General features: G+C 42.5%; 2 protein-coding genes across 2 annotated transcripts; one reads left to right on the plus strand and one right to left on the minus strand.

Annotated features, from left to right (window-relative positions):
* Positions 1-4,664: 4,664 nt before the first annotated feature.
* LOC133084964 (cilia- and flagella-associated protein 251-like) lies at positions 4,665-6,396 on the minus strand. The gene is made up of 2 exons (XM_061181778.1): positions 6,081-6,396; positions 4,665-5,039 (listed from the first exon to the last, which is right to left on the minus strand). Exons 1-2 carry the CDS (start codon positions 6,377-6,379, stop codon positions 4,838-4,840), a joined length of 501 nt encoding a protein of 166 aa, XP_061037761.1. The 5' UTR covers positions 6,380-6,396; the 3' UTR covers positions 4,665-4,837.
* Positions 6,149-27,232, plus strand: DET1 (DET1 partner of COP1 E3 ubiquitin ligase). Its single transcript, XM_061181777.1, has 5 exons — positions 6,149-6,283; positions 12,736-13,828; positions 16,607-16,794; positions 23,388-23,579; positions 26,612-27,232. The coding sequence occupies exons 2-5, from the start codon at positions 12,746-12,748 to the stop codon at positions 26,799-26,801; spliced, it is 1,653 nt and encodes a 550-aa protein (XP_061037760.1). The 5' UTR covers positions 6,149-6,283; positions 12,736-12,745; the 3' UTR covers positions 26,802-27,232.
* Positions 27,233-27,360: the final 128 nt, after the last annotated feature.

Consider the following 27,360-nt stretch of genomic DNA (forward strand, 5'->3'; position numbering starts at 1 on the left):
ACCTGGCACAGAGCCAGTGTTCTAGAAAGATCAGCTGAACAAGAACAGATTGGTGAAGTCGCTTGTCTAAAGTCACACTGCAGGCATAGGGTAAAAATGAGATTTGAACCATGGTTGCTGCTACCATAAGGCACTTTTTTGTGAATTAGGACAAGGCTCCGTCTCTGAGCAGATTGACTGCAAAAAAGGCAAGTCCTCTGGGCGGACCAGAGGGAAAAAGACACTCCTTTCCCAGCTGCTGATGCAGCCCTGTGCCGAGGTCTGAGGGTCTCAGAGCTTGGCTGAGCCAGTAAGAACTAGATTTTAGCCCCATTCTTGCTCCCCAGAGTCCCAGCCCAGACACAGCAAGGGACAGCCTGTTTAAACCCAGATAAATCTATTCTCAAGCCCATACTTTTCTTCTCTGCCATGTGAACGAGAGAGAGAGAGATTGATTTTTGGTAAGAAATGGGTAAAATAGTGAAAGCTCCAAACAGCAGCTGCTATGTTCCTCTTGACCCAAATCTGGAAGTTATTCTTCCCCCCAACCCCCAACCGAGCAGAACAAAACTCATCCAGTTTCCTGAGCACTAAGTCATAAGTGCAAGAGGCAGTGGGAAGATGCCTGAGAAAGATCGAAGGCTGCAGCCTCACTGAAGATTAAAAAAAAAAAAAAAGCCCAAACCTATTCGTGGGTCAGGGAGCATTCAGCCGAGAGCGCGGGGGGAAGGTACGTCTTCAAACAGTTGGTAAGAACTTGGATTTGAAATCTGAAGGCTGAGGAGCCGTAAGCAGAAACTGAGTACTTCTTGCAAATATCAATAAAGGACACATGAAGAAGTGAGCCTCGTACAGCAAGAATTGGGTGGCGTTTCCACAGGAGGGTCGAGTGAAACTTAGTCTCGGTTTCTGCACCCGTAAAGTGGGGATAATACCTAACACACAGGGTTAACCAGGGGAGTAAATGAGATCACCTAAGTGAAATGACTGGTATAGGGTCTGGCGTACAGTAAATATGTACTAAATGACAATTTCAATTTTTTTTTTTTGGCCACGCCACACGGCCTGTGGGATCACAGTTCCCCGACCAGGGATCGAACCGCGCCCCCTGCAGTGGAAGCACAGTCTTAACCACTTGACCACCAGGGAAGTCCCATCGACAATTTCAATTATTTTTTATTTATTTATTTGGCTGCGTTGGGTCTTTGTTGCTGAGCGCAGGCTTTCTCTAGTTGCAGCGGGTGGGGCTACTCTTCGTTCGCTGCGGTGCGCGGGCTTCTCATTGCAGTGGCTTCTCTTGTTGCGGAGCACGGGCTCTAGGTGTGCGGGCTTCAGTAGTTGTGGCACGCGGGCTCAGTTGTTGTGGCTTGCGGGCTCTAGAGCGCAGGCTCAGTAGTTGTGGCGCACGGGCTTAGTTGCTCCGCGGCATGTGGGATCTTCCAGGACCAGGGATCGAACCCATGTCCCCTGCATTGGCAGGTGGATTCTTAACCACTGAGCCATCAGGGAAGTCCCCAATTTCAATTATTTTATTAAAGATCGATGATGATGATGATGGTGATGATGATGATGATGATGATGGGGTGGTGGTGGTGATGTGATACTCAGGGTAAGAAATGTCTGCCACTGAATATAGAGGTAGAAGGAGCTCACCAGCCTCTTCAAGAAGGGGAGAAAGAACAAGAGCCTCTTGTCCTGCTTTTGTTCCCATCTCCTCCTCTCATGGCTAATGCAGAAAGCGAGCAGAGTTGCTAAAAGCCTTGGCAGAAGGGCGACAGAAGGACTGGAGTGAGGGGAGAGATGCTCTCAAGCCCTTCAGGCCCCCTCCCTATCACTCCATCATCCCACTCCCTTGGGGACCCTGTGTGTATGGAGACTCCCAAGAGGGAAGAAAAAGGCAGGGGCCTGGGGATGCAGTGGGGTCTCAGGACTTAGTGTTCTTCCCAGTGTGAGAGGAAAATGGGAGGGAGCAGTGGGGAATTAGAAGCTGGAACATCTGGGAGAGGCAGGCTGAACAGCTGTGGAAATAGAAAGTGGCATCCGGTATCCTTGAAGATGGCCCCCCTGAGGCACAGACCTGCAAAATAGTAGCTGCAAAATAGAAATGATCCCTGTCCTCATGGAGCTGACTTCAAATGTAGCCCAATCCAAATATTCTATTACTTTCTGAACAAAAGCATTCAGTTACTTAGGCCAAATACCTTGGGATATTTTTGCCTCTTCTCTTTCTTTCTCTCACACCACTTATCCAATCCATTGGCAAGTCCTCTTTACTCCATCTTCATATATTGAATATATTCCAAATCTGACCACTTCTCACCACATCCACCTCTATAACACCAGTCCAGGCTACCAACATCTCTTGCCCAGACTATCGCAGTAGCCTCCTGACTGTCTCTTAATAGCCCCCTTTCCCCGTGGAAGCCAGAGTGAACCTTCTGAAACATGAGACTGCTTATGTTACTCCTCTGCTCAAAGCCTTCCTGCGGCTCTTGATTTCACTCCAAATTGAAGGCAAAGTCCTTGCAAAGACCCACAAACTGTCATGGTCTTGCCTCTGGATGCCTCTTTAACCCCATCATACTCTGACAGCAATAACAGTTGGAAAAATGAAACTACATCCACTTCCTAGAAAAGGCAGGGAGAAAAGACAACCTTAGGCCTCCATTGCCACTAGCAGATTTTCCAGGAAGCACAGTGTGATGCCCTCCCCAAGTTAGACTCTGCATTAAATCGACAAATAGCAAGAACAGTAATGGAAGGTCGGAGCATTTTCAAGACATCACTATAAATAAAGTTAAAAATTAAAGACAAGTTTCAGACAGGAAGAAAATGTTTACAGTCTTAACAAAAGATCAATAGCCGGAATATATAAATAGCTCCTACATGTCAATAAGAAAAAATATCCCTGTAGAAAAATGGGCAAAGGATATGCAAAGGCAACTCATAGTAAAACTGTAAATGGCTAATAAATATCTGAAAAAATTAGTCAACCTCATTAGTAATCAGGAAAATTCAAGTTAAAACAACAAAATATCATCTTTTGCTAATGCAACTGGCAAAAACAAGAAAGATTGATGATATACAGTGTGGGCAAGGATGTGGAGAAATAAGAGTGCAAATTGGTACAACCTTTTTGTAATTAGCATTCTCTATCAAAACTTTTTAAATGCCTAAATTCTGACCTAGTAATTTTACTGTTAAATATATGCCATATGTCATACTTGTGTCCAAAGTTATGTATAGATTATTCACTGAGGCAGCTTATAAAGGTAAAAACTGCCAGAAACCTAAATGCCCATAAATAGGAGTATAGTTAAATCATGGGACATTCATACTGTGGGATAGTGTGCATGAATTAGACATCTATGTGCTGACATAGAACAAACTCCAAAACATAATGACAAATGTGTTTACTGAAAGAGCAAGTTACAAAACAATATTAAGGCAATGTCCATTCATGTGGAAAGAAAAAAGTGAAGCAAAATCCTATATATAGATCTCTGTATGTTCATCCATTTACAACAATAATGCATAGAAAGGCCTGGAAGGATAGATATACACTTACTACAGTGGGAGAGGTGGGATTGAAGATGTGAAGGAGTTTCACTTTTTACTCTATTTCTATATTATTTGTAGCTTTACAAGAGTAGAGTGTTCCTGTATGATTTGTGTAATTAAAAGTTTGTGTAAATGTACTCATATATTATTTACTTGATTTAAAAATTCATGTAAAAATCAGGTCTTTCACAAACACAGTGGTTTCCCCACTCCTTAACTCCCTCGTACACCCATTTCAAAGATGGGAAAGCAGGCAGAGAAAAGTGACTTGCCGAGGCCACATAAGCCAGTGGCAGGATCCCAGGATGGAGCTGATATACACAGGGAAGTTATATCTGTCAGTCTGAGGTGGGAGCATGAGGGTATGAAACATAATCTTAATTCTCAAGGGGCTTGCTTACAGCCTCACTGATGAGACAAACCCATAACATTCCAAGACAAGGTAGTCCAGCATGGTAAGAGCCAAATTAATGAGTTAACATTTATGGGTGCTAATTATGTGTCAGGCAGTACTAAGAGCTTTACATGCAATAACTAATTTTATTCTCCACTGACCCTATGATACAGGTACTACGATTGTTATCCCCATTTTACAGGTGGGGAAACTGGGGTACAGATAAGTAACTTGTAGGTAAGAAGTATTGGAGGCTGAACTGAACCAGTCTCACTGCAAAACTAAACCAGTTTTACTGCAAAACTCCCTCCTTTTTTTTTTTTTTTTTTAAGTAATAAGCTCTTGGGGAAAACTTACAGGCCAATGGTCAGCAGAGAAGGGAAGGCATGGCCCCCATTCACCTGTCATCCCCATGCAGTGGCATGCCAGGGACAGGGCAGTACAGGTCTACATTCCAGGAGAGGGAGTTCCTTCCATTCCTCTCTCTTCGTGTAGGTCAAGCATGAGAGTAAGCTAATCGGTAAGTGTTACTTGAGTGCCAGGCAGGCTGCAGGGTAGCTTCAGCTTTTGCTGTTGTTGATGTTATGAAAAATTTCAAACCCATACAAAAGTTGAGGAAAGTATGATGAATTCAATGTCCCAGAATGCTTTTGTTCTAAACCACTCCACTCGACAGGAAAGGTTTTCCTTGAAGAAATCAGAGGAGCTCGAGAAAGTCCTGCCTCCCCCATGGTGGGCAGGAGTGGCCAGGGAGGGCTGTGGGGGGGCGGTGAGAGGGTGCTGGGCTGACCCCTTACTAGGGGCATCATCTGACAAGCTGAATGGGGAAGGGGAAGGCCGGCAGCCCACTCAGAGCTGGCTCCATGGGCCACCCCAGCCCCGAAGCTGGGGACAAGCTGAAATTTAGAGTTTCTTCTTCTTCGTTGTCATCTCCTTCTCCTCCTCCTCTTCCTTCTCCTTCTCCTTCTTCTCCTCCTCCTCATTCTTCTCCTCTCCTTCTCCTTCCCTTTCTTCTTCTCCCTCTTCTTCTCCTTCTCCTTCTTCTTCTTCTTCTACTTCTTTTTTCTCTACTTGAGATATACTCTGCATACCATATCTTCGTTTCCTAGAAGAAGAAATAGAGACTCTGAAGTCAGTACATTCAGCTTGGAAATGTCAAGACTGGACCAAGAACCCACGGTGTTTCCTTTTAACCACCCTCATCTCCAAGTCATGGATCCTCCTTGAGCCTCAGTATCCTCATCTCTAAAAGCCAATAAACAGTCTATGATATTTTGTTATAACAACGTCAACCAAGACAGTTCAGTTAATAAAATTTCACTTAAAAAAAAAAGCCAATAAACATTCCTTCCCCATAGAGATGCTGTGAGCCCTATGGGCAGAGCCATTCATTCACGGACTGAACCTTCCTTGAGCACCAGCAAGATGCCAAATCCTGGTCTAGGTGAGGGTAGAAAAGAAAAGAGGACGAAACCCATGCTCTCACGGAATTTACATTCTAGTGGAGGCAAGGGAAACAGAAAAAAGAAAGAAAACAAAACAAAACAAAACAAATGGGGTAATATCAGATAGTGATGAGTGCTAGGAAGAAATAGCACGATGGTGGTGAAATGAGAGCGGTCAGACAAGAGTTCTGAGGAAGTGACATTTGCTCTGAGACCTGAATTATCTGAAGGAGGCTGACGCAGGGAAATTTGGGGGCAGGATGTCCAGAAATAGGACAAAGCAGAGGCTTTGGGGGAGGAACCAGGTTGTAAGAGACAATGACATAATGTAAGTAAAAGTCAAGTAAAGGTTATAGGATTAATTTAAGGCAAAAAGCTTTTACTGTAGTCCACTGTGTGCTAGTAAATGTATTAGGCACAGCGTTCAGAGATCAGTACAGCCTCGGTCTTTAAAGAGCTCACTGTCTAGGAGGAGATAACAGAAAACGGATAGTTTCTCAGCTGATGAAATGGTGCATTTAATCAAGAGGTGAAAAATTAATTTTTATTCATGTTTTTGCAAGTGTGTCCAGCGGGGGCAGAGACACTGCCATAGGAGATCACTCAGGTGCCGAGGTTACGGCGCCTGGTTCAATTTTTCCTTAGCAGCCCCTGGGCCTCTAGGGCTTCGATCCCCCTCCGGGCAGCAGGGTGCGCTGTACCGTCTCTCAGGGCAGGCCGGCCGGGTGCCGCGCTCTCTCCACTTTCCTTCTCGCTGCACCGCACTTCCGGTAGCTAGCGGAAGCGGGAGCCGGCAGCTGCGGGCACCAGGTCCCACAGCATGGCGGGGGCGGGGCTGGGGGAGGCGCGCGCCGAGCAGGCCGGGGAGCCCCTCGCCCCGGCCCTTTGAGCCCGGACCGGACAGGTGAGGACTTCCCTTCCTTGTTCCAGCCTCCAAACCCGTCAGGCCCTCGCCGAGCCCTCTTCGAGTTACCGCCATGGGGCTGCCCCTTTCCCGCATGACGCCGAGGCCCTGCGGCCCCCGCCTTCCCTCAGAATTCTCTTCCCATTGAGGCCCCGCCCCGGGCTTTTCTTTCCGGGGGCGCCCCCTTGGGCGTGTGTGCCCGCCCCTAGGTATCCCCTTCCCGTTTAGGAAACCGTCAGAAGGAATTGAGGGTTACGTGCACCTGCCTGCCCGGGGAAACAGACCTAGCAGGGAGGAAGGTCTTGCTTAGTACCGCACGAGTTAGTGGCCCAGTTCAGTCAGGCTTTCTTCTTTCGTTCCATAGACAACGTACGAATGCGTGCAATGGGGCAGCCCTAGTGCTAGGCTCTCTGAAAACTAAGGTGACTGAAGTAGCCATGGTTACGTCCTGCCTGGAGAGGATAGTTTACGGGGGAGTCGAACATGAAACACCTAACCATGGCGCTGAAAGTACAGATTCAAATTGTGGCAATGACTATGGAAAAGATGAACAGAAAAAGTAATGGTAAAGCAACAAAGATCTCTTTCGGCAAGGGTGGTCAGAGCAGACTTCCTGAAGGAGAGGACACTCGAGCTGCGGCTTGAGAAGTATAGCAAGGGCCAGAGGAAATACATGCTAGGCAGAGCGAACAGCCCCTGTGGATATTTGAGTTGCTAAAGAACGTTCAGGAAAGGAGGCTTTTGATGGGTCAAATGCTGTGATGGGCATACAGGATATAATGTTTGTGTACCGGTCAGGAGTTCACCATCTAGTGCCACAGACATAAGTAAAATGCAGAGATGAAGTTGCAAGCGTGGTAAGTGCTAAGAAGGAGACATATGGCTGGTGTATTGGTGTTTTATCTGGTGGGAAAGGTTAAGGAAGACTTCTCTCAGGAAGTGATGATTAGGCTGATAACCTGAAATAGGAGTTAACTCGGCAGAGTGAGGAGAAGAGCTTTTTTTCGATTGAGATGAAGAGCATGTGCCAAGGTTTAGAGGCAGGAGGTAGGCCACTTGTTGAAGAAATGATTAGAGTAAAATGGGAAAAGATGAGGCTGGAGAGGCAGCACTGAGCCTTTGAGGCATCTGGTTGGCACGGTAAGGATTTTGATCCCGTATCATTAAGAGCAATGGAAAGATATTTGTTTTAATCTGTAGGGGAAAGGACGTGGTCAAAAAAGCATTTTGAAAAGATTGCTCTGGTAAGTGGATTGGAAGTGGATAGGAGTGGATTTAGGGAGACCACTTAGGAAGCGGTTGCAATAACGGAGACATGAAGTTATAAAATTTTGGGTAAGGGTGCTGGCAGGTCATGATAGAAAGAAGGTGGAGCATTAGAGGACTGTTTAGGGGGTAAAATCTCCAGAGTTTGGTGACTGATCAGGTATGGGGGCTGAGGGAAAGAGGTATCAAGGGAGACTCTCAGGTTTCTGGTTCCTTTTAGCAGGTAAATGGCCATGCCATTTACTGGACTAGGGAAACGGGTCGAGGGCTTCTGGGAAAAATATAAGTTACTCTAACGTTTTTCATAACTCCCACTCTGACTAGAAGGGACTTTCATGATGTACTTTTTCTATATGGTTTGAGTTTATGAGCATGTATTATATAATTGGAATAACAAGTTGAAAGAGACTAAGAATTCCATCATCTCTCTAAAAACCATAATTGTGTGATGTAAAATATGGAGAGAGAGAGAGAGCACACTGAGAGAAGGGTTAGGAAATTAAGTGTGGATTTTCTGTCCAATTTGGAGCTGAAGCCAGCAGGCCTTCACCTCCACCCACCCCACCCCTCTGCTCCCTCCACCACAGTACTGGTGGCTTTTCCCTTAAAAAGACAAATTGGAGAATTTAAGATGGGACTGTTCAAAATATATACAAATTTTTTTTAGAATTAAGCATCTGCTTTGCTTAAAATGATCAATGGCTCTAAGTCAAACAGCTAGTTTACTTTATCTGACTCAGTTATATGTGGTTAGTCTGCTAGATGGTGTGTGATGCCTACTCCTTCTTCCATTCATGGGCCTTACCTGCCTCTCTCATCCCCTTCTGGTCTCCCTCTCTGATTCCAGCCCGCATCTTAGGTTTGCAGGGTGCTAGTGGCAGAGGTGTCCTGGGCAGGGATTGAGGGAGGCAGTTTTGTACAGTACTTGGTATTTTAAAATGCTTAAACCTTACTGGTATGTTTTTTGGACTGTATCAAAATGGGCACATCAACTATGTCACTGTTAAAAGGAGTAGCCGTGTGAAACTCAGCATTGTGTTTATTGTTCAGAAGTGGAGGATATTGCTCACTGTATCATGCCAAGGTCCTTTGAGAAAACTCATGAGAGAGATTTCTTTTAAAATCCAGTGATGGGTATTGCTGTGCTTCTTCCAAGCAGCTATTAAATTTTTATCTTCTTGGCAGTGCAAGTTCTGTAACTGACTGTATTTTCCTCTGCCTTGTCTACTGGGAAAGTCAGAGCCAAATTAGAAGCTTGGCAGTTATGCAGGTCCTGACGGTATGCATTTTTGTGTACTTCAGGCTTCATTTTATTGACCTACCTTTGTTTTCCCTTCACAATGATTATTTTCTAATTAAAAAAATTCTGAGTAAGCACAAATATTACTTAAAAAACATATGTAATTTTAAAAGAATAACAGTACAATGAATGCTGATCGAAGGAAAAAAATATATACTTAAAAGTGCTGGGGCTTCCCTGGTGGCGCAGTGGTTAAGAATCCGCCTGCCAATGCAGGGGACACGGGTTCGAGCCCTGGTCCCGGAAGATCCCACATGCCGCGGAGCAGCTGGGCCCGTGAGCCACAATTACTGAGCCTGCGCGTCTGGAGCCTGTGCTCCGCAACAAGAGAGGCCGCGATAGTGAGAGGCCCGCGCACTGCGATGAAGAGTGGCCCCCACTTGCCACAACTGGAGAAAGCCCTCGCACAGAAACGAAGACCCAACACAGCCATAAATAAATAAATAAATAAAATTTAAAAAAAGAAATAAGCAAAACATTCTCTCTATAAAAATTTGATCTTTAAAAAAAAAAAAAAAGTGCCAATGTGTCCCTAACTCCCATCCCATTTCTTACTTCCTCAGAGGTAACCACTATTTTGAATTTTATGTTTATGATTCCTTTGCTTTTTGTAATTGTATACCATATATATTTGTATTTTTAAAGTAGAAATTGTTTGAAGCTTATATAAAGGAAATCACATTGTATGTATTCTGTAGCTTGCTTTCTTCATTCAACACTGTGAGATTCATCTGTGTTGTTACATATAACTGTAGTACATTAATTCATTACTTCATAAGGTTACACTGCTTGGGGAATTGCCTGGCAGTCCAGTGGTTAGGACTCAGCGCTTTCACTGCTGGGGCCCAGGTTTGATCCCTTGGTTCTATCGCTGGTCCGGGAACTAAGATCCTGCAAGCCACGTGGCGTGGCCAAAAAACAAACAAACAAAAACATTAAAAAAAAAAAAAAGATTCCGCTGCATGAATATGCTTGGATGAATTTATCTAGTCTACTGTTGATGGACATTTGGAGTGTTGTCAGTTTTTGCTGTTGCTAACAGTCCTGCTACAGACATCCTTGTATATGTCTCCTGTTATGTATGTGCAGACATTTCTCTACATCAGGATTTCTCCACCTTAGCACTATTGACATTTTGGGCTGGTTGTGAGGGACTGTCCTGTTTACTGTAAGATGTTTGGCATCATCCCTGTCTTATGTTTGATGGACACCCAAAGCACCCCTTCCTCCCTCCCAAGTTATGACAACCAAAAATATCTTCATATATTACAAAATTGCCCCAGTTGGGAACCAGTGCTCAAGATCAGGGGTTGACAGACTTTTTCTGCAAAAGACCAGGTAGTAAATATTTCAGGCTTGTGGGCTGTGTGGTCTTTGGTTTTAATAAATGAACTGGGCCTTTGTAGGGCAAAAGCAGCCATAGGCAAGATGTAAATGAGTGTGTATGACTGTGTTCCAATAAAACTTTATTTATAAAAATAGGCAGGCAGGCTAGATTGGTCTGAGGCTAGTTGTTTGCAGTCTTTTGCTCTAGTCTAGATCAGTAGGAAATATATTTTATATCCTCACCCAGTGCATGTAACTCACGTATGTATTGAAAATATGTGATACAGTTTGGTATTTTCTGTTTTATTCCATTTTTTGAAATGTCAATTAGTATATCCACTAAATTGATTTCAGGCCTCCATCAGTGAGTTGTGACTAGCAGCTTGAGAAACTTGATTTGCTCAATCATAAGGTATGCACATTTTTAACTTGACTAGGTAGTATATATACTTATATAAGGCATTTCAGATGTCTTTTAGGAGACAGAATATAAACAAATTCCCCATTGTCTATATGTTTTTATTTCTAAAATATAGATTGGATAGAGTCACTCCTCTGTTTAAAACCTGTAATAATTTGCATGACATGGCATACAAAGAATTTTCCAATCTGGCTCCAATCTACTTTTCTAGGCTTCTCTTATCACTCTGTGTTTCCTGTGTTCTAACCACTTGGTATTGTGTTTCCCAAATGTGCCATGCTACACTCTTTTTAAGTATATTTTTTAAGCTACCTTCTTTCTGAAATGTTCCTCCTTTTTTTTGCCTAGTGAGTTCTTTCTCCTTTAAGACCTTTGTCAAACGTTGTTCCATTCATTCATTTAACATGTTTGTTAGCATTTACTGTGCCTCAGGCACTGTCCTAGGTGCTGGAGATTCAGCAAGGAATTAGTCAAGGCCCCTGCTATCCTGTATGGGGGAAAAAGATACTAAAAAGGTAAACAAATGGTTTCAGAAGGTGATAAGGGCTGAAGAAAATAAAGTAAAACAGTAGGTTGATGTGGATGGAAAAAGTCATGACTTTAGGTAAGGTAGTCAGGCAAAAACTCTGAAGAGTTGCTATTTTGGCTGAGGTTTGAATGATGAAACAGACAGCTGTTTCAGCACTTTAAAAATGTTGCTTTGCTTCTGTTTGGTCTCCATAGTTTCTCATGAGACATCCACAGATAAATGAATTGTTGTTCCCTTATAGGTAATGTGTCATCTACGTGGTTGCTTTCAAGATTTTTACTTTGTGTTTTAGTTTTTCACAATTTGACTATGGTATGCCTGGGCATGGATTTCTTTCTTTTTTTTTTTTTTAAATAAATTATTTATTATTTATTTTTGGCTGTGTTGGGTCTTCACTGCTGTGCATGGGCTTTCACTAGTTGCGGCGAGCGGGGGCTACTCATCATTGCGGTGCGTGAGCTTCTCATCGTGGTGGCTTCTCTTGTTGCGGAGTACGGGCTCTAGGTGCACCAGTAGTTGTAGCTCGCGGGCTCTAGAGCGCAGGCTCAGTAGCTGTGGCGCACGGGCTTAGTTGCTCCGCAGCATGTGGGATCTTCCCGGACCAGGGATCGAACCCATGTCCCCCGCATTGGCAGGTGAATTCTTAACCACTGCGCCACCAGGGAAGTCCCTGGGCATGGATTTCTTTGGGTTTATCATGTTTGGGGTTCTCTGAACTTCTAATCTCGGGTTATATATGTGAGGGTTTATTTCTCAGGTCTTAATTCTGTTCATTGGGTATATTTTTCTGTCTTATGCCAGTACCACACTTTTTTGATTACTGTGGCTTTGTAACAGTTTTTGAAATCAGGGAGTCTGAGTCTTCTAACTTTGTTCTTTTACAAAATTGTTTTGGCTCTTCATAGTCCCTTGAGATTACATGCAATTTTTAGGATGAATTATTTTTGCCAGAAATGATTTTGGCATTTTGATAGGGATTTTGGGATTTTGCATTGAGTTTATAGGTTGCTTTGGGTAGTATGGACATCTTAACAGCCCAATAAATATATTTTTTAAATGAATGTACGTTGAATGTGGTGTTTACACTGAACAAATTTGATGTAGTTCTAAGGTTTGTTCTGTTGAACATTCCCAACAGCTAAGCATGCTTTGAAGGTATTCCTAGGGAATAGGTCCTTCCCTCAAACCTGTTTCTAGACTCAAAAATGTCCTAACCACTTTCTAACTATAACTTGGGAAGGAGAAATGCTGATCACTGTCATCTTGGGAGCTCCTAGGTCCAGGATATATGGAAGGGAATCTATTTGACTTGTATATACACAGTTGGCCCTTGAACAACATAGATTTGAATTGTGCAGGTCCACTTACACATGGATTTTTTTCATCAGTGAATACTGCAGTACTAGACATCCCCGGTTGGTTGAATCTGTGGATGTGGAGGAACCATGGATAGGAAGGAACCATGTATACTGAGCTGACTATAAGTTATACTTGGATTTTCAGCTGCAGGAGATTGTTGTGCCTAACCCTTGCGTTGTTCAAAGGTCAAGTGTGTTTATGTTTTGATAAATTTTGTTTTATTTTCTTGACTTCTTTACTTATCCATGCAGAGATGTGATAATGGATCATCATGTTTCCACCATCAAACCTCGAAGAATCCAAAACCAAAATGTCATTCACCGCCTGGAACGCCGGCGGATCAGTTCAGGCAAGGCAGGCACCCACTGGCACCAGGTCCGAGTGTTCCACCAGAATGTCTTCCCCAACTTCACGGTCGTCAATGTTGAAAAGCCGCCTTGTTTCTTGCGTAAATTCTCACCTGATGGACGCTACTTCATTGCTTTCTCTTCAGACCAGACATCTCTCGAAATCTATGAGTACCAGGGCTGCCAGGCAGCCGAGGACCTACTGCAGGGCTATGAGGGGGAGATCCTGTCCAATGGCAATGACCAGCGGTCAGTCAACATCCGTGGCCGGCTGTTCGAACGCTTTTTCGTCCTGCTGCACATTACCAATGTGGCGGCCAATGGCGAGCACCTGAACCGGGAGTGCAGCCTCTTCACTGATGACTGCCGCTGTGTCATCGTGGGCTCAGCTGCCTATCTCCCAGACGAGCCTCACCCTCCTTTTTATGAGGTATATCGGAACAGTGAGTCCGTGACCCCCAACCCCCGGTCCCCCCTGGAGGACTACTCCCTCCATATCATTGACCTTCATACTGGCCGCTTATGTGATACACGTACCTTCAAGTGTGACAAAGTGGTCCTGTCACACAACCAAGGGTTGTACTTGTATAAGAACATCCTGGCCATCTTGTCAGTGCAGCAGCAGACCATCCATGTCTTCCAGGTGACTCCTGAAGGCACTTTCATTGATGTGAGGACCATTGGCCGCTTCTGCTATGAGGATGACCTGCTCACTGTGTCAGCTGTTTTTCCTGAGGTGCAGCGGGACAGTCAGACAGGCATGGCCAATCCTTTCAGGGATCCCTTCATCAACTCCCTGAAACACCGGCTGCTCGTGTACCTTTGGCGCCGGGCAGAGCAGGATGGTAGTGCAATGGCGAAGAGGCGCTTCTTCCAGTATTTTGACCAACTACGGCAGCTGCGCATGTGGAAAATGCAGCTTCTGGATGAAAACCATCTGTTTATCAAGTATACTAGTGAGGATGTCGTAACCCTGCGGGTCACAGATCCATCACAGGTATAAGGTGCTCTCCTGCCCTTTACCCCTCCAGTCTCCTTGGCACAATGGGAAGGTTTCTCTCTTTGCCTATAGCCAGCCTCTCAGAAATAACACATTTTATGTAATCTTGAATTTTTGTTATCTTAGGGCTCAAACTTAAAACAGCTCGATTTTTCTAATCATTTCTCAAAATGATTTTTCTCATTTGGACAAATGGAAGCTATGTCATAAGCCATTGACATGTAGGTAGTCAACTCTGTGATTATTACCCTAATTCTTCTGCAGAGCATTTTCAGTACCCTTGAGATGGAAGCCCAGATGCTACAAGGTCAAGGTTTGACTCCCTATGGATACTGCCTTGATTTTGTATAAGATTTTGCTTATTGGTCTGCTTAGTTCTGGCAATGCGAATGAACCCACCATACAAAAAAGAAAATCTTCTAAAAATCTAGTCTTTCTTTCCTACTTAAATGATGTCAGTATACTTCCTCACCAAATCTTCTTTAGAATGTAATAGGTAAGTTCATTTGACGGAATTAAGCTTTATGACTGTACTCTGACCTTGCCCATGTGCTGGAACATAGGTTGTGGATCAGTGAAAAGATCAAAAGGAAGCCAAAATTTTTGATCTACCAAGTGAATCATCAAGACTGCAGGTTCTGAGGGTTTTTCAGTTTGGGTGAAAGATGTTGGTAGGGGAGAGAGGCATTTCACAAATAGGAATAACGTGGTGTTAAGAGCATGGAAACCTGTAAGACTTTTGGGTTGAAATACCATGCTGAAATTCAGGGTAATTTGGGCATTTCCCTTTGAGAAGCTCCCTACTTTAGTGTTGACCAAGTGAGAGACCTACCTTTCTGTATGTTTGTCCCCCCCATTCTCCTATTTCCAGGGTGTCTCCTTAGATACTAGTCTGGAAATTTAGAACAGAACAAACCAGTAAACCACGAAGTCAGCTGAGTCTGGTTTCTCTCATTGACCTACAGCTGATTCTGCCCGTAACAGAGACTGTATAAGGAATTGTGTCCTAAGACCTTACCAGCCATCCATGGTAAAATGTTTTCTGATATTTTTCTTCTGAATCATACCTTGTGTATTCTAAAAAATAAGGGGGGGGGGTGAGTAAAATGGTTAGAGATCATTGTTTTTCTGAATTCTTTCTCTTCTCTATTAATGATGAAGTCACCCATTGAGCCATCATGGGTGACCGCATCTAGTTCATGTTATGAGTCGTGGGAGGTTGTCCGTGAAGCCCTTGACTTCTGTACCCTCCTGTCCTGTATTTCCCAGTCTGGCCTGGTGGTAAGGCTAGTAAATGTTTGTGTAATTCTATATTCACTAATTATGATGGATCCTGGTGAAGCCCTAATATGATCAAAGCGTCCAGGTTTATAGAAAGGACATGAATCAATCTTGTATTTAGGTTTCAGCTATAATTACCTTTTTATTTTGGAGGGAATATGTTGTGTGACTGCTGCATTTGAGATTATCCTTTTTTCCTTTGCTAAAACATGACCTACTTATATCCGGTAGCTACAGTAGGTTGTAGCCAGAAACATTACAAGGGCTCTATGCTTTGCTTACAGAATTTGTAACTTTAAACCCGATCTCTCTGCCCTAGTTGTCCTCCCCCCTCCTTTCCCAGTTTAATTTGATAGGTTCCAATAAGGTTAATGAGTAAAAAGTGCACCTAAACACAAAGCCTTGCTAATATTATGGGTATTATTCTCAGGTTACTCTCCAGCCTCTTTAATTTACAGCCAAATTTAATTTCCAGGTGACCGCAAAAGTCATGTAATATAAGCTTTGGGAAGGACTAATTACTATTAAAACAGGTGGGCCAGATGTCTCCAGAAATTGGTAATGGAGATTTAAATTCAATCATAAGAGGCGGAATACTAATCCTAGTGTTCTGAAAACTTCTAGAGTCCTGTTGGAAGCTTGCAGATTGACTCACACTGCCACATTCACTGTGATAAAAACTAGAGGTACCCGGCGCTTCCTTGTTAGGCTGAGCAGAGCACTGGAGGTTTAAAGAAGAGGGCCAGTCACCCAGGGGCTCATTCAGAGAAAGCAGTAACTCTGCCACCTATGGCATTTGAATGGTTTTCAGGTTCCCCCTCTGAAATTAATTGTTACAAATCTCAAATGTATGTTACAAATGCTCTTGGCTGAAAGAACATTTATGAAGAAAGACATGGAAAATGCTTCTCTGATTTTTCATTTGTTCAGCAGCAGTCCCCTGCTTGGTTACAACTTGCCTAGGTAGACACAGTGTACTTAAGATGTCTTTCTGCATGTTAGAAATATTAAGAGAGAAAAAGAAATGCCCCTAAATTGAACTTTCAACTGTACGTATACAAGAGAAAATAATTTGCCAACAGGCAGCTCCTGGCTACAAATCACTTTCTCAGCAGGAAGGAAAATTAAATCTGGCATTTTAAAAAAGTGGGGTGGGGAGTAAGTAGGGAATAAACACTTGGAAGGCAAAATATTAAATTTGCACACAGCTTGAAATGAAAGATTGAAAGCCTTTTTATACATATATGCTGAACAACAGTAATTCCAGCAGCACAGGTACAGTGGGAAATCAGGCAACACTGAGGCCCTTGATTGATCAAGTCCACTGAGGCTTCCTGCTTTTCCAGGACCTCTTGGCACCATGTTTCCGCCATAGTGCCGGAGTGGAGCTGTTTGCCTGTTTTACTTGGGCAGCTTGATTTTTCAACCAAAATGATATTTGCTAGGCAAGGCATTATACTCAGCTATTCCTTACATCTGTCTGTTCTCCTGCAGGCATCTTTCTTTGTGGTGTACAATATGGTGACAACAGAGGTGATCGCTGTGTTTGAGAATACATCAGATGAGCTTTTGGAGCTGTTTGAGAACTTCTGTGATCTCTTCCGTAACGCTACCCTGCATAGTGAAGTCCAGTTTCCCTGCTCAGCTTCCAGCAACAATTTTGCAAGGCAGATCCAGCGCCGGTAAGCTGTTCCACTAGGCTTAACAAGCTTAATTTTTCTTCAGAAAATTTGTTGGTGTGAAGCCAACAGTCATTTACTTCAGGAAACCTCATATTCTTTCTGCCCACCCGGCCTTGGGTCAGTCTGCCTGTCGTAACTCATTGTGTCATCCTAAACTTCTCTTTTCTCTTTCTTAGCATCTGAGGAATTACTTGTGTGTTGTCCATGATTCCTCCTAGACTGTATGTTAGCTGCAGAAAGATAGAAACTCTGTCTTTGTTTAGTTCATTGTTATATCTTCAGTGGTGCACTGTCAAGCACTTAAATATTTTTTGAATGAATGACTAAGGACATAATTTTTATAACTTTTGGTTAAACGTGTGTTGAACACATGCATTTATCTCTGTTCCATCCCAAAACCCCACTAAAATGACAATAAAGGAAGAAGAGGGACTTCCCCGGTGGTCCAGTGGTAAAGAATCCGCCGTGCAATGCAGGGGATGCAGGGTCGATCCCTGGTCGGGGAACTAAGATCCCACATGCCACAGGGCAGCTAAGCCCATGTGCCACAACTACTGAGCTCACGCGCCTCAACTAGAGCCCGCGTGCCGCAAAACTACAGAGCCCACGTGCTCTGGAACCCATGTGTCACAAGTACAGAGCCTATGTGCCCTGGAGCCTGCGCTGCACAACTAGAGAAGAGAAAACCCGCATGCCGCAACTAGAGAGAAGCCTGCACGCTGCAACTAAAGATCCCGCATGCTTCAACAAAGATCCCACATGCTGCAGCTAAGACCCGACGCACCCAAAAATAAATAAAATAAATAAATAAATAATAAATAAATCTTAAAAAAAAAAGAATAGGTATAAAGCTACAAGAACAAAATAGATTCTATTATAGGTTAGAATAAATGTTTAAGAAGAAAATGGACATCAGGGATCATGAGTCACTTAAACAAAGCCTTTATCTTAAAAGATAGAGACCAAATAAAACAAACAGTATAAAAAATAAAGAAACAACATGGTATTCACGGAAATAATTTAAACTATAAAAACAGGAACATTCCTAGAACAGTAATGCTAAGTGAGATGCTTTAGAAATTTAAACTTTGTTAGATACAGTTTAGGAACTCTCCAAGAAAGTAGAATAAGAAGATAAGAGTAGGAAAATTGGAGAGAAGTGATTAAAAAAAATTTAGAGGATTTTCCCAGGAGGTCCAATATCTGGCTAATTTCAGAAGGAGCAGTAGAAAAATGAAGGGGAAGAAATAATGTAAACAGTTTTCTTTTTCCTTTTTTTAAAAAAATCTATATATTTTTATTTTTGGCTGTGTTGGGTCTTCTCTGCTGTGCGTGGGCTTTCTCTAGTTGCGGCGAGCGGGGGCTACTCTTCATTGTGGTGCGAGGGCTTCTCATTGTGGTGGCTTCTCATTGCAGAGCACAGGCTCCAGTCCGGCGGGCTCGGTAATTGTGGCTTGCAGGCTCTAGAGTGCAGGCTCAGTAGCTGTGGCGCACGGGCTTAGTTGGTTCGCGGCATGTGGGATCTTCCCGGACCAGGGATTGAACCCATGTCCCCTGCATTGGCAGGCAGATTCTTAACCACTGCACCACCAGGGAAGACCCTAAACAGTTTTCTAGTACTGAAAAATATACATTTCCATGGGCGTTCCCTGGTGGCCTAGTGGTTAGGATTCCGGGCTTTCACTGCCGTGGCCCAGGTTCAATCCCTAGTTGGAGAACTGAGATCCTGCAAGACGTGCAAATACACACACACACACACACCCCCACAGAGACAGACAGACACTCACTCTCTCTCTCTCTCTCCCCCCAGATTGGCAAGGACCATCCAGTGGTGTGCTGGAGCTGGCTCATTCTGGCTTGTGAAAGCCAACTGTTAAACTTTCAGGAGTTTCTGCAAGCTGTTAAACACAGCCATTATTAAAAATTAATTATTTTCTAATTATTAATTCATAATTATTTTACTGTCGTACTCTTGAGGTTATTTGTATCTATTTTATCTGGTAAAAATATTATATAGTGATGTGCTACTGCTCATCTCTTGACAACTCTGCATTCAGTGATGTCACTTTGGTACCTTGAAATTGACCACAGCAGGAGGATTTACACCACAGAAATCGGCAGGCGCTGCAAATCATGGCTTTTTTCCCTTCAGAGAAATAATTATTAAACTTATTAGCACATCACGGCTCCATCAAGTACCCAGTACAGTCAATAAATAAAAAAGCCATACTGAGGCATATCATCATGAAATTTTAGAACACTGGGGATAAAGAGAAAATTGTAAAAACTTTCAGAAAGAACACATACATTTTATATATAAAAAATTAAGTCATTAATGGTATCAGTCTTAATACTGAAAGCTTGAAGCCAGTACAATTATATATCCTCAGAATTCTGTGAAAAAAATGATTTCCAAACTACAATTCTACATCCAAATAATAGGGTGTAACAAAGACATTTTCAGACACGTAAGGTCTCAAAAAATTACCTTGCATGTTCCTTTTCTATGGAAGCCTCTGTAATGTGTATTTTTCCCAGTAAGCCACGAAAGAATGGTACAGGGAATAGAGTCTAACAGTGGAGAGAAGCACAGAGAATTCTGAGGATGATGGTAAAGGGAAGTTCCAGGATGACAGGCCACCAGTTGGACTAGGTGGAAGCAGGAGCAGGGAGGTTTCCAAGAGGGATGTATCCAATAAAACGTTAAAATTATTAGAATATGTGTTGGGTTTGAGGGTATTAGGAAGAGATTGTCAGTTCTGTTCTAGTGGGGTTGTTAGCATAGCCTCACCGAGAAGGTGATATTTGAGTAAAGCTTTTGAAGGAGGTCAGGGAGCAAGCCATGTGGATGTCAGGGGGAAGAATATATCAAGCAAAGGGAATATTAAATCTAAAGGTCCAGAGGTGGATCTCATGCGTTTGAGGAACACCAGGGAGGTCAGGGTGGCCGGGCTGGAGTAAGCAAGAGGCAGAGTAGTTAGAGATGTTGTCTGAGACAGGACCAGACACATAAGGCCATTCTAAGGCTTTGACTTTAACTGTAGATGAGATTTTGTAGTGTTTGAGCAGAGGAGTGATGTGGTCTCACATGTGTTTTAACAGGATCACTCTGGGTGCTGTTTTAAGAATAGATCATAGGGGGATAGTAGACCATTGCAATGATCCAATAAATAAAATTGCTACCTTTTGTTTCCTGACGGTAGGATTTAAGTTCTTTTGTGTTCATTTGTAGTATCCTAAGCACCTAGAAGAGTGCCTTGCCCATTCTAGGCTATCAGTAATAATTTGTTTGTTGAATAATGGTGGCTTGGATCAGGGTGATAACGTTGGGGGTGGTAAGTAATTGTATTCTCAGTGTATTTTGAAGATAGAGCCCAAAAGATTAGCGGAGGGTGGGATATGGGCTGTGAAAGAGCAAAGTCAAAGATGATTCTAACATTTTTGGCTCAGTCAACCTGCTAAGAGAGTGTTACCATTAAACTCTGATGGTGAAGCTTTTGGGTGGAGCAGGTTTAGGGGAGAAGATCAGAAGTTCTGTAAGTGGATAGGTCTAGTAGTTTCTCCAAGGAAGGAGTGTCACATCCTCCTGACAGGTCAAGTACAGTAAGGACTGATAATCAGCGATTAGAGTCATCAACATGGAGATCACTGGAGACCTTGATGAGAGTCGTTTCAGTGAGATGGTGGGCATGAAAGCCTCTTTGGGATGGGTTTAAGAAAGAATGGGAGGAGAAGAGACCGTAGGAAAAAGTGTTTTGAGGAGTTTTACTGTAAAGGAGAGCTGAAAAATGGTGCGTTAGCTGGAGGGGCAAGTGGTGTTAACTTTCTGCTTTTATTGATATTATTTTTTAAATGGGAGGGGAAAATGGCATGTTTGTTTGCAAATGGGACTGATCTGTACATAGGAGGAAACTGATGGGTTAGGAAAAGTTGGGGTGGGGGCAGAATTGGTTAAGTATATGAGGTCAGAGGATAGAACCGAGTGCCCAGGTGGATAGATTAGCCTTCTAGGGCAGCACATACGGTTAAATAGGTACAGATGTGCTGATGGGAGCTTTAAAAAGTTTTCTTCTCATTTCTTCTATTTGTCAGTTACAAAGAAGGCAGTGCCATTACGTGAGGATGAACATGGAGGAGGGGGATGAAATAGTCGTCTAAGAGAGTAGGAGACTCGCTGGACTGTGGGAATGCAGCATGAGTGTCCTGCAACATTAAGGGCCCACGTGAGTTCATGGATATAAATTTTGTGATTTTAATGATTGTGAAATTTAAGCTGGCTAAGGAAGGAAAAGAGGTCATGATGAAGGCATAGGATGGCAAAAAGTTGGTAGAATCAATGGAATTTAGGTCCCATTGGGGCTGAAGGCTGTTGAAGCTAGGATGAGTAGAGAGAGTTAGCTGGAAAAGTAGGAGAGAAGATAGTTGGAGTCTGTGGTGCTGTACCCTATTACAGGGGGGTGCAGTCATTGGTAATAGTGAGATTGAGGATATGACCATTGGAACGAGTGGCTGAGGCAGAAAGGAAGTCCAGGAACTAGGAAGCCGTGGTGTTGGAAGGATCATCTCTGAGAATTTTGAAATCGTGAATTAAGAGAGGCGTAGTTGGACAGAGTGACAGTGAGCTAGGAGTTAATCAGGTGAAGACATCAGAGGGATGACTGCTTCATCTTTTAGTCGTTGGGGAGCCTGGAGAGTAGAGGTGATGGGTGCTGCCGGGGAATAGGAGCTGCTTCAGCCCGTGGATTGTCACGGAGGCTTTGATTTGTGGTCATCATGAAGCTGTGGGCCAGCCCCATCATTCGAAGCCACCTTTTGAAGCCAGTCAGTCAGGCAGGGTTGGAGTACTAGATCTTCACTGACAAAGGGCTGAAAACCAAAGAGCCCAGGATCTTTGATATCAGCTCAAATGAAAGGGAAAGAAATAAGTTCTTTGTGGCCCAGGGTTTAATTTTATGATTTACACTGAGGCTGTGAAAATTACTGTCAAGAGAAATAATGGAAGAGCAGTGTTGACACTAGGCTTTCTTCTGGGGGAACTGAGAAGTTCCATCCAGCACTGCAGATTAGCAGTGAAAACAAAAATCAAAACCCATCTAATCAATCTTTCTGGTCTCATCAAAGTTACGAACATTCAAGTTTGTTTGTTTGTTTATTTATTTATCTATTGCTGCGTTGGGTCTTCGTTGCTGCACGTGGGCTTTCTCTAGTTGCGGCGAACAGGGGCTACTCTTCGTTGCAGTGCATGGGCTTCTCATTGCAGTGGCTTCTCTTGTTGCGGAGCACGGGCTCTAGGCACGCGGGCTTCAGTAGTTGTGGCATGTGGGTTCAGTAGTTGTGGCTCGTGGGCTCTAGAGTGCAGGCTCAGTAGTTGTGGCGCGTGGGCTTAGTTGCTCTGCGGCATGCGGGATCTTCCCGGATCAGGGCTCAAACCTGTGTCCCCTGAATTGGCAGGCGGATTCTTAACCACTGCACCACCAGGGAAGTCCTGAACATTCAAGTTTTTTATTCCATTAGTTTCAGGGATGAGATGTTATATCGTATTTTCTCCCCTGGACTAAAAAAATTATTTTTCCCTTGATTGTTAAACTGTATGATATGCTTCAATATAGAAAATTTAAAAAAAATCAAGCTGATAAACAGTTGACATATTTTCTAAGGAACTATAGGAAAGTGAAAAAGAAGGTTAAAAAATAATCTAAAATGTCATTACGCAAACACAACTATTACCATTTTGATGTATTTCCACCAGTTGTTTTTTTAAGGCATAAATTTGTGTGTGTGTGTTTTTGATCATACTATATATACAGATTGTAGCCTACTTCTTTTACTTACCATTATGATAAACATTTCCTCTTTTACCATATAATCTTTGAAAATTATGGTTTTCTATTAGGTTTTAAATTTTTCTCTCAATTTTTCATTGTCATAAACAGTGCTATATTGAACATGCACAGGGATTTTTCTTCCTTAGGGCAAATTTCCAGAAGAATAGAAATACTTGGTCAAAGGGTATTAAATTTAGTATTCATTATAATTGTGAGAAATAACTGCTCTATTGTTATTATTAATGATAAGTCAGATAGGTGATTCTGTATCCATGTTACTGTTCTTCTAGATACTGGTGTTTCGGCAGAAGTATAGGTAGCTAGCTCTCAAACTTTATTTAAACGAAGAATGAGTAATTTGTCGAAAGGTTTGATGTAAGTTGGCTTATAACTGATCCCAAGAAGAGTCAGAGGCTGTGTCTGTTCAGGATTCTCTGCTCTGTGTAACTCCTTTTTAATGCACTCTAAGGCTGCTATTTGGGGGAAATAAGTTTGAGTAGAAATAGTTGTCATAGATTAGTCATACTGTTTTTAACTTTTGTAGAATATTTGCTAACTTTTCTAAAGTAAATTAATGTTCCCAATTTCTCATTCTGTTTTTTGCTTTTTGAGAATATTTGTAGCTAGGCAGATTTGTGATGTGCCAGAATTCAATATCTAGATTTTGTTTTCAGAATGAGTTGTTTTTAGATATATGTTTGTCAATTTAAAACCCAGTGCAGTTTGTGTGCCGCTAACACAGCCTTCCTCACTGGTGCTTTATTTTAGGTTTAAAGACACTATTGTAAACGCCAAGTATGGAGGGCACACGGAGGCAGTACGCCGGCTGCTGGGTCAGCTCCCCATCAGCGCCCAGTCTTACAGTGGTAGCCCTTACCTTGATTTGTCTCTCTTCAGCTACGATGACAAGTGGGTGTCAGTCATGGAGCGGCCCAAGACTTGTGGAGATCACCCTATCAGGTACACCATCCCTGCTTCAGCTGCACACTGCCTGAGGAGGTGGCCTGCTTTCTCTTTCTCTTCTTCTTAAACATCATTTCACTGTGACTCTGTCCACTTGTACTCATGGGTTGAATTCAGAGGGTAGGCTATTTCTATAATGTGGTGGGTACTTTGATCATTCAGGCACTAATCTCATAAATTAATTAGTTCTGCTCTTTGCTTCTCATCAAAACATCCAATTCAGATAAGTGTTGTTCCCTCTTCAGGGTATCCAGGGAAGGAAACCATACTTTTCAATTTAATAATCTAATACCATTTCTTAATAGTGTTTATAATTGAGACTTAAATTTTATCCAGCTCAAATTATTTTATCCTCTCATGTTACCTAATAGAAACGATAGCAGAGACGGTTTGGGGAACAGGCAGGTTTTGGAGAAACGCATGCTTCCTCACTTGGAAGAATTTTGGAATGCAGATTACTGTATTATTGCTAGAACCTTGAAACTAACCTCCTGTAAGCAATGCCTTCCTCACGGGTGTCCAATTCACAGACCCGCTTGTCTGTGCCGGGAGCTTGGGTGGTTCTGTGTGCTGTAATAGGTACTAGGGAGAGGAACTGGCGCCACTGCCACTAGTGGAGTTATTTCAAGGGAGGTGTGTTCCTGGAGCCCTGAGCTGGATTGTGGAAGGTCTTTTTCACATAGAAATAGTGGTAGATAGTATTGCATAATCCAGCTTCATTGTGTATTAAATAGGCTTGTGTAACATACTCTGAACACTTAATCACCATTTGTAATACTTCCTTTGAGAAACTGCAGTCAGGTTCCAAAAGCCAGTTAAAAAATTTTTTTTATTATGGAAATTTTTAAACATATTAAAGTAGAGGAGTATAATGAACCTCCCTGTACCCATCACCCTGCTTCAACAGTTATCACCTCATGGTCAGTGTTGTTTCATCTCTTTCCACCACCACTCCTCCCCTCCCAACTGCCACCCTGGACCATCACCTCCCAGGTTTCATAGCATTTCACTTGTAAATGTTTCAGTATGAATTTCTAAAAGGTAAGGACTTAAAAACATCAACCTTAATACCATTATTCCATCTTATGAAAATTAACAAAAATATATTAAGATCACCGATATCTGGTGAGTTTTCACATTTCGCTATTGTCTTGTGCATAGTCTTTTTACAATTTGTTCCAATCAGGATCTAGACAAGGTGTGTATGTTGTATTTGGTTGCTATCCTCTTAAGTCTTTTTTATTCTATGAGCTCTGCTTCCCTCTTACTTTCTTTGCAGTGAAATTGTTGAAGAAACCAGATTGTTCATCCGGTAGTAATCACCACATTCTAGATTTTGCTCATTGCATCCCTGGCGTATTTACTGTCTTTCTCATTCCCCCATATTTCTTGTAAACTGGTAGTTAGATTTAGGAGCTCAAACAGCTCACTTTAAATTATAAGCCCTTTGTGTGCTGGGGACTATGTGGGTAAGGTGAATGTGTTTTTCACACATAAAAGCAGATAATTGGCCTCATTTGATATTGTCACGAAGCACGAGATACATTTCTCTCCTTTTTTACTTCCCTGCCTTTCTGATTTGAAAAGATTAAACAAATCTGGAAATGCCATTGACCCTGACTTAAAAGATTTTTCTTGTAGTTCTTTATTTTTAATTTAAAATGAGAAATGTAAGGATATAAAAGTCATTTGAAGAGGTAATGCCATTACTCTAACACTTACTGTATATTCCATTCTAGTCTTTGCCAGTATGCATGTTTACGTTTACACAGTTGTGTAGTTGACTACACAGTTATGTAGTCAAGCATAATACTTATAGCCTGCTTTTATTTAATAAACATTTTTCCATGTTGTTACATAGTCCTCACGGTTACAGTCCTAATGGTGGCATATTATTCCATCAAGTAGGTGTACCATGATTGATTTAACTATTCCCCTATTACTGAGCATTATTCTCTCTGCATTTTTACATTAGAGCTAATGCCGTAGTAGGCATCTTTATTCATGTCACTATTTACTGCATTTAAATTAAATTCTGAGGATATAAGTTCTTAGAAATGGGATTGTTGAGTCAAGGGGTATGAATATCTTTACGTCTAGTATATATTTGCTTCCCAAAAGGGAAATTATAGAGCTCTTTATTTCAGAGCTCTTTATTTTCTAGAACTTCCCCCAATTCAGCCCCAGCCCTGCTGATCATCTCTAGTTCCCAAGTTCACAGGGCACTTATTTTGCATGTGGGAAAAAGGCATTTAAGTATTGGGATGGATGGAAGCATCTTTAGTCTTACTGTGTTAGATGAAAAAGTAAAAACTACTTAGTATTTTGTATTTGTGTGTGAAAAAGAAGAACCTTCTAAAGGAATTTATTCTTAAAAGTGAAAAACTCAAATATAGGCCTAGATCTGCACTGTTCTATAGTAGCTACTAGCCTCATGTAGCTGTTGAGCACTGACATCACTAACATGTGACTAGTCCAAGTTGAGATGTGCTCAAGTGCCAACACACATCAGATTTCAAAGGCTTAGTACAAAAAAAAAAATCTTTTTAGTATCTTTTATATTGATTATAGGTTAAAATGATAATATTTTAGATACCAATATTGGGTTAAATAAAATATTATTAAAATTAATTTCACCTTTCACCTTTTACTTTGTTTAATGTGGCTACCTGAAAATTTAAAATTACGTACGTGGCTCACATTTCATTTCCAGTCCTGGCCTAGGCAATCTTGGGCAGGTAGCTACTGGAAAAGGGGAGGCTGTAGTTAAGGCTGTAACTAAGGGTCATCTTGGGAAAGAGAAATGACCCAGTGACTCAGGACAGCATAGGGAAGTTCATAATCACCCTGCCCGTAAAATGAGCTGATCAGACAAAGGTGATTTTGCAGTTCCAATAACCTGGGGCTGCTGTTAGAGGCGATGTCATCAGTGAGGTTAAATAACAAGTTGGCACATTTTCCTGCTGTTCAGGTTTCAAGACAGTGGTCAGTATCTGTCCCATCCTCTCCTTCTCTCTTGTTCTGTTTAGGTTCTATGCCCGGGACTCTGGTCTGCTCAAGTTTGAGATTCAGGCAGGCTTACTGGGCCGCCCCATCAACCACACGGTGCGACGCCTTGTTGCCTTCACCTTCCACCCTTTCGAGCCTTTTGCTATCTCTGTGCAGAGGACTAACGCTGAGTATGTTGTCAACTTCCATATGCGACACTGCTGCACGTAGGTGCCTCACCAGAGCGGGTCATCTGGTCTTCCAAGACTCTGCCCCCTTCATATCTCAGTGGACTGTAAAGCAGAAGCTCCTGACTCTCAGCCTTGTCGGTTCCAGACTGTATACCTCAGATGGGGAGAGCCAGGTGGCTCAGCCTGACGGAATTTTTTTGTCGTACACAGTACAACTACCGATCGACTTAAAGTCCTCTTGCCTTTTCCCTGTGGGAATGCCCAGCATTAATTAAGTCCATTTAAGTTTTGTTTTATTTTGCATTTTATTGCTATGAAGATGAGAGCATTACACCTCTGCCTCCTTCGTGTCACTTCTTTGGCATTATGGTATGCAGCCTGAAGCAGGTAAATCTTGTTTACTCATGAGAAGTGTGTACATCTTTCCACTTAGCCAACAGCAGGGCTGTCTTTATAAGAAAAAAAAATAAAGCCTTGGTATTTTCTTACTTAAATATATCCTGTTTAATGACTGCCTTATGTTCTGATCTCACCAAATGTTTTTCAAATACATGGGTTCCAGGGAGGACTGTGAAAGGGACTAGAGGCCATAGATCCAG

The sequence above is a fragment of the Eubalaena glacialis genome, chromosome 2 (genome assembly GCF_028564815.1).
Source record: "Eubalaena glacialis isolate mEubGla1 chromosome 2, mEubGla1.1.hap2.+ XY, whole genome shotgun sequence".
Classification (NCBI taxonomy): Eukaryota; Metazoa; Chordata; class Mammalia; order Artiodactyla; family Balaenidae; genus Eubalaena; species Eubalaena glacialis.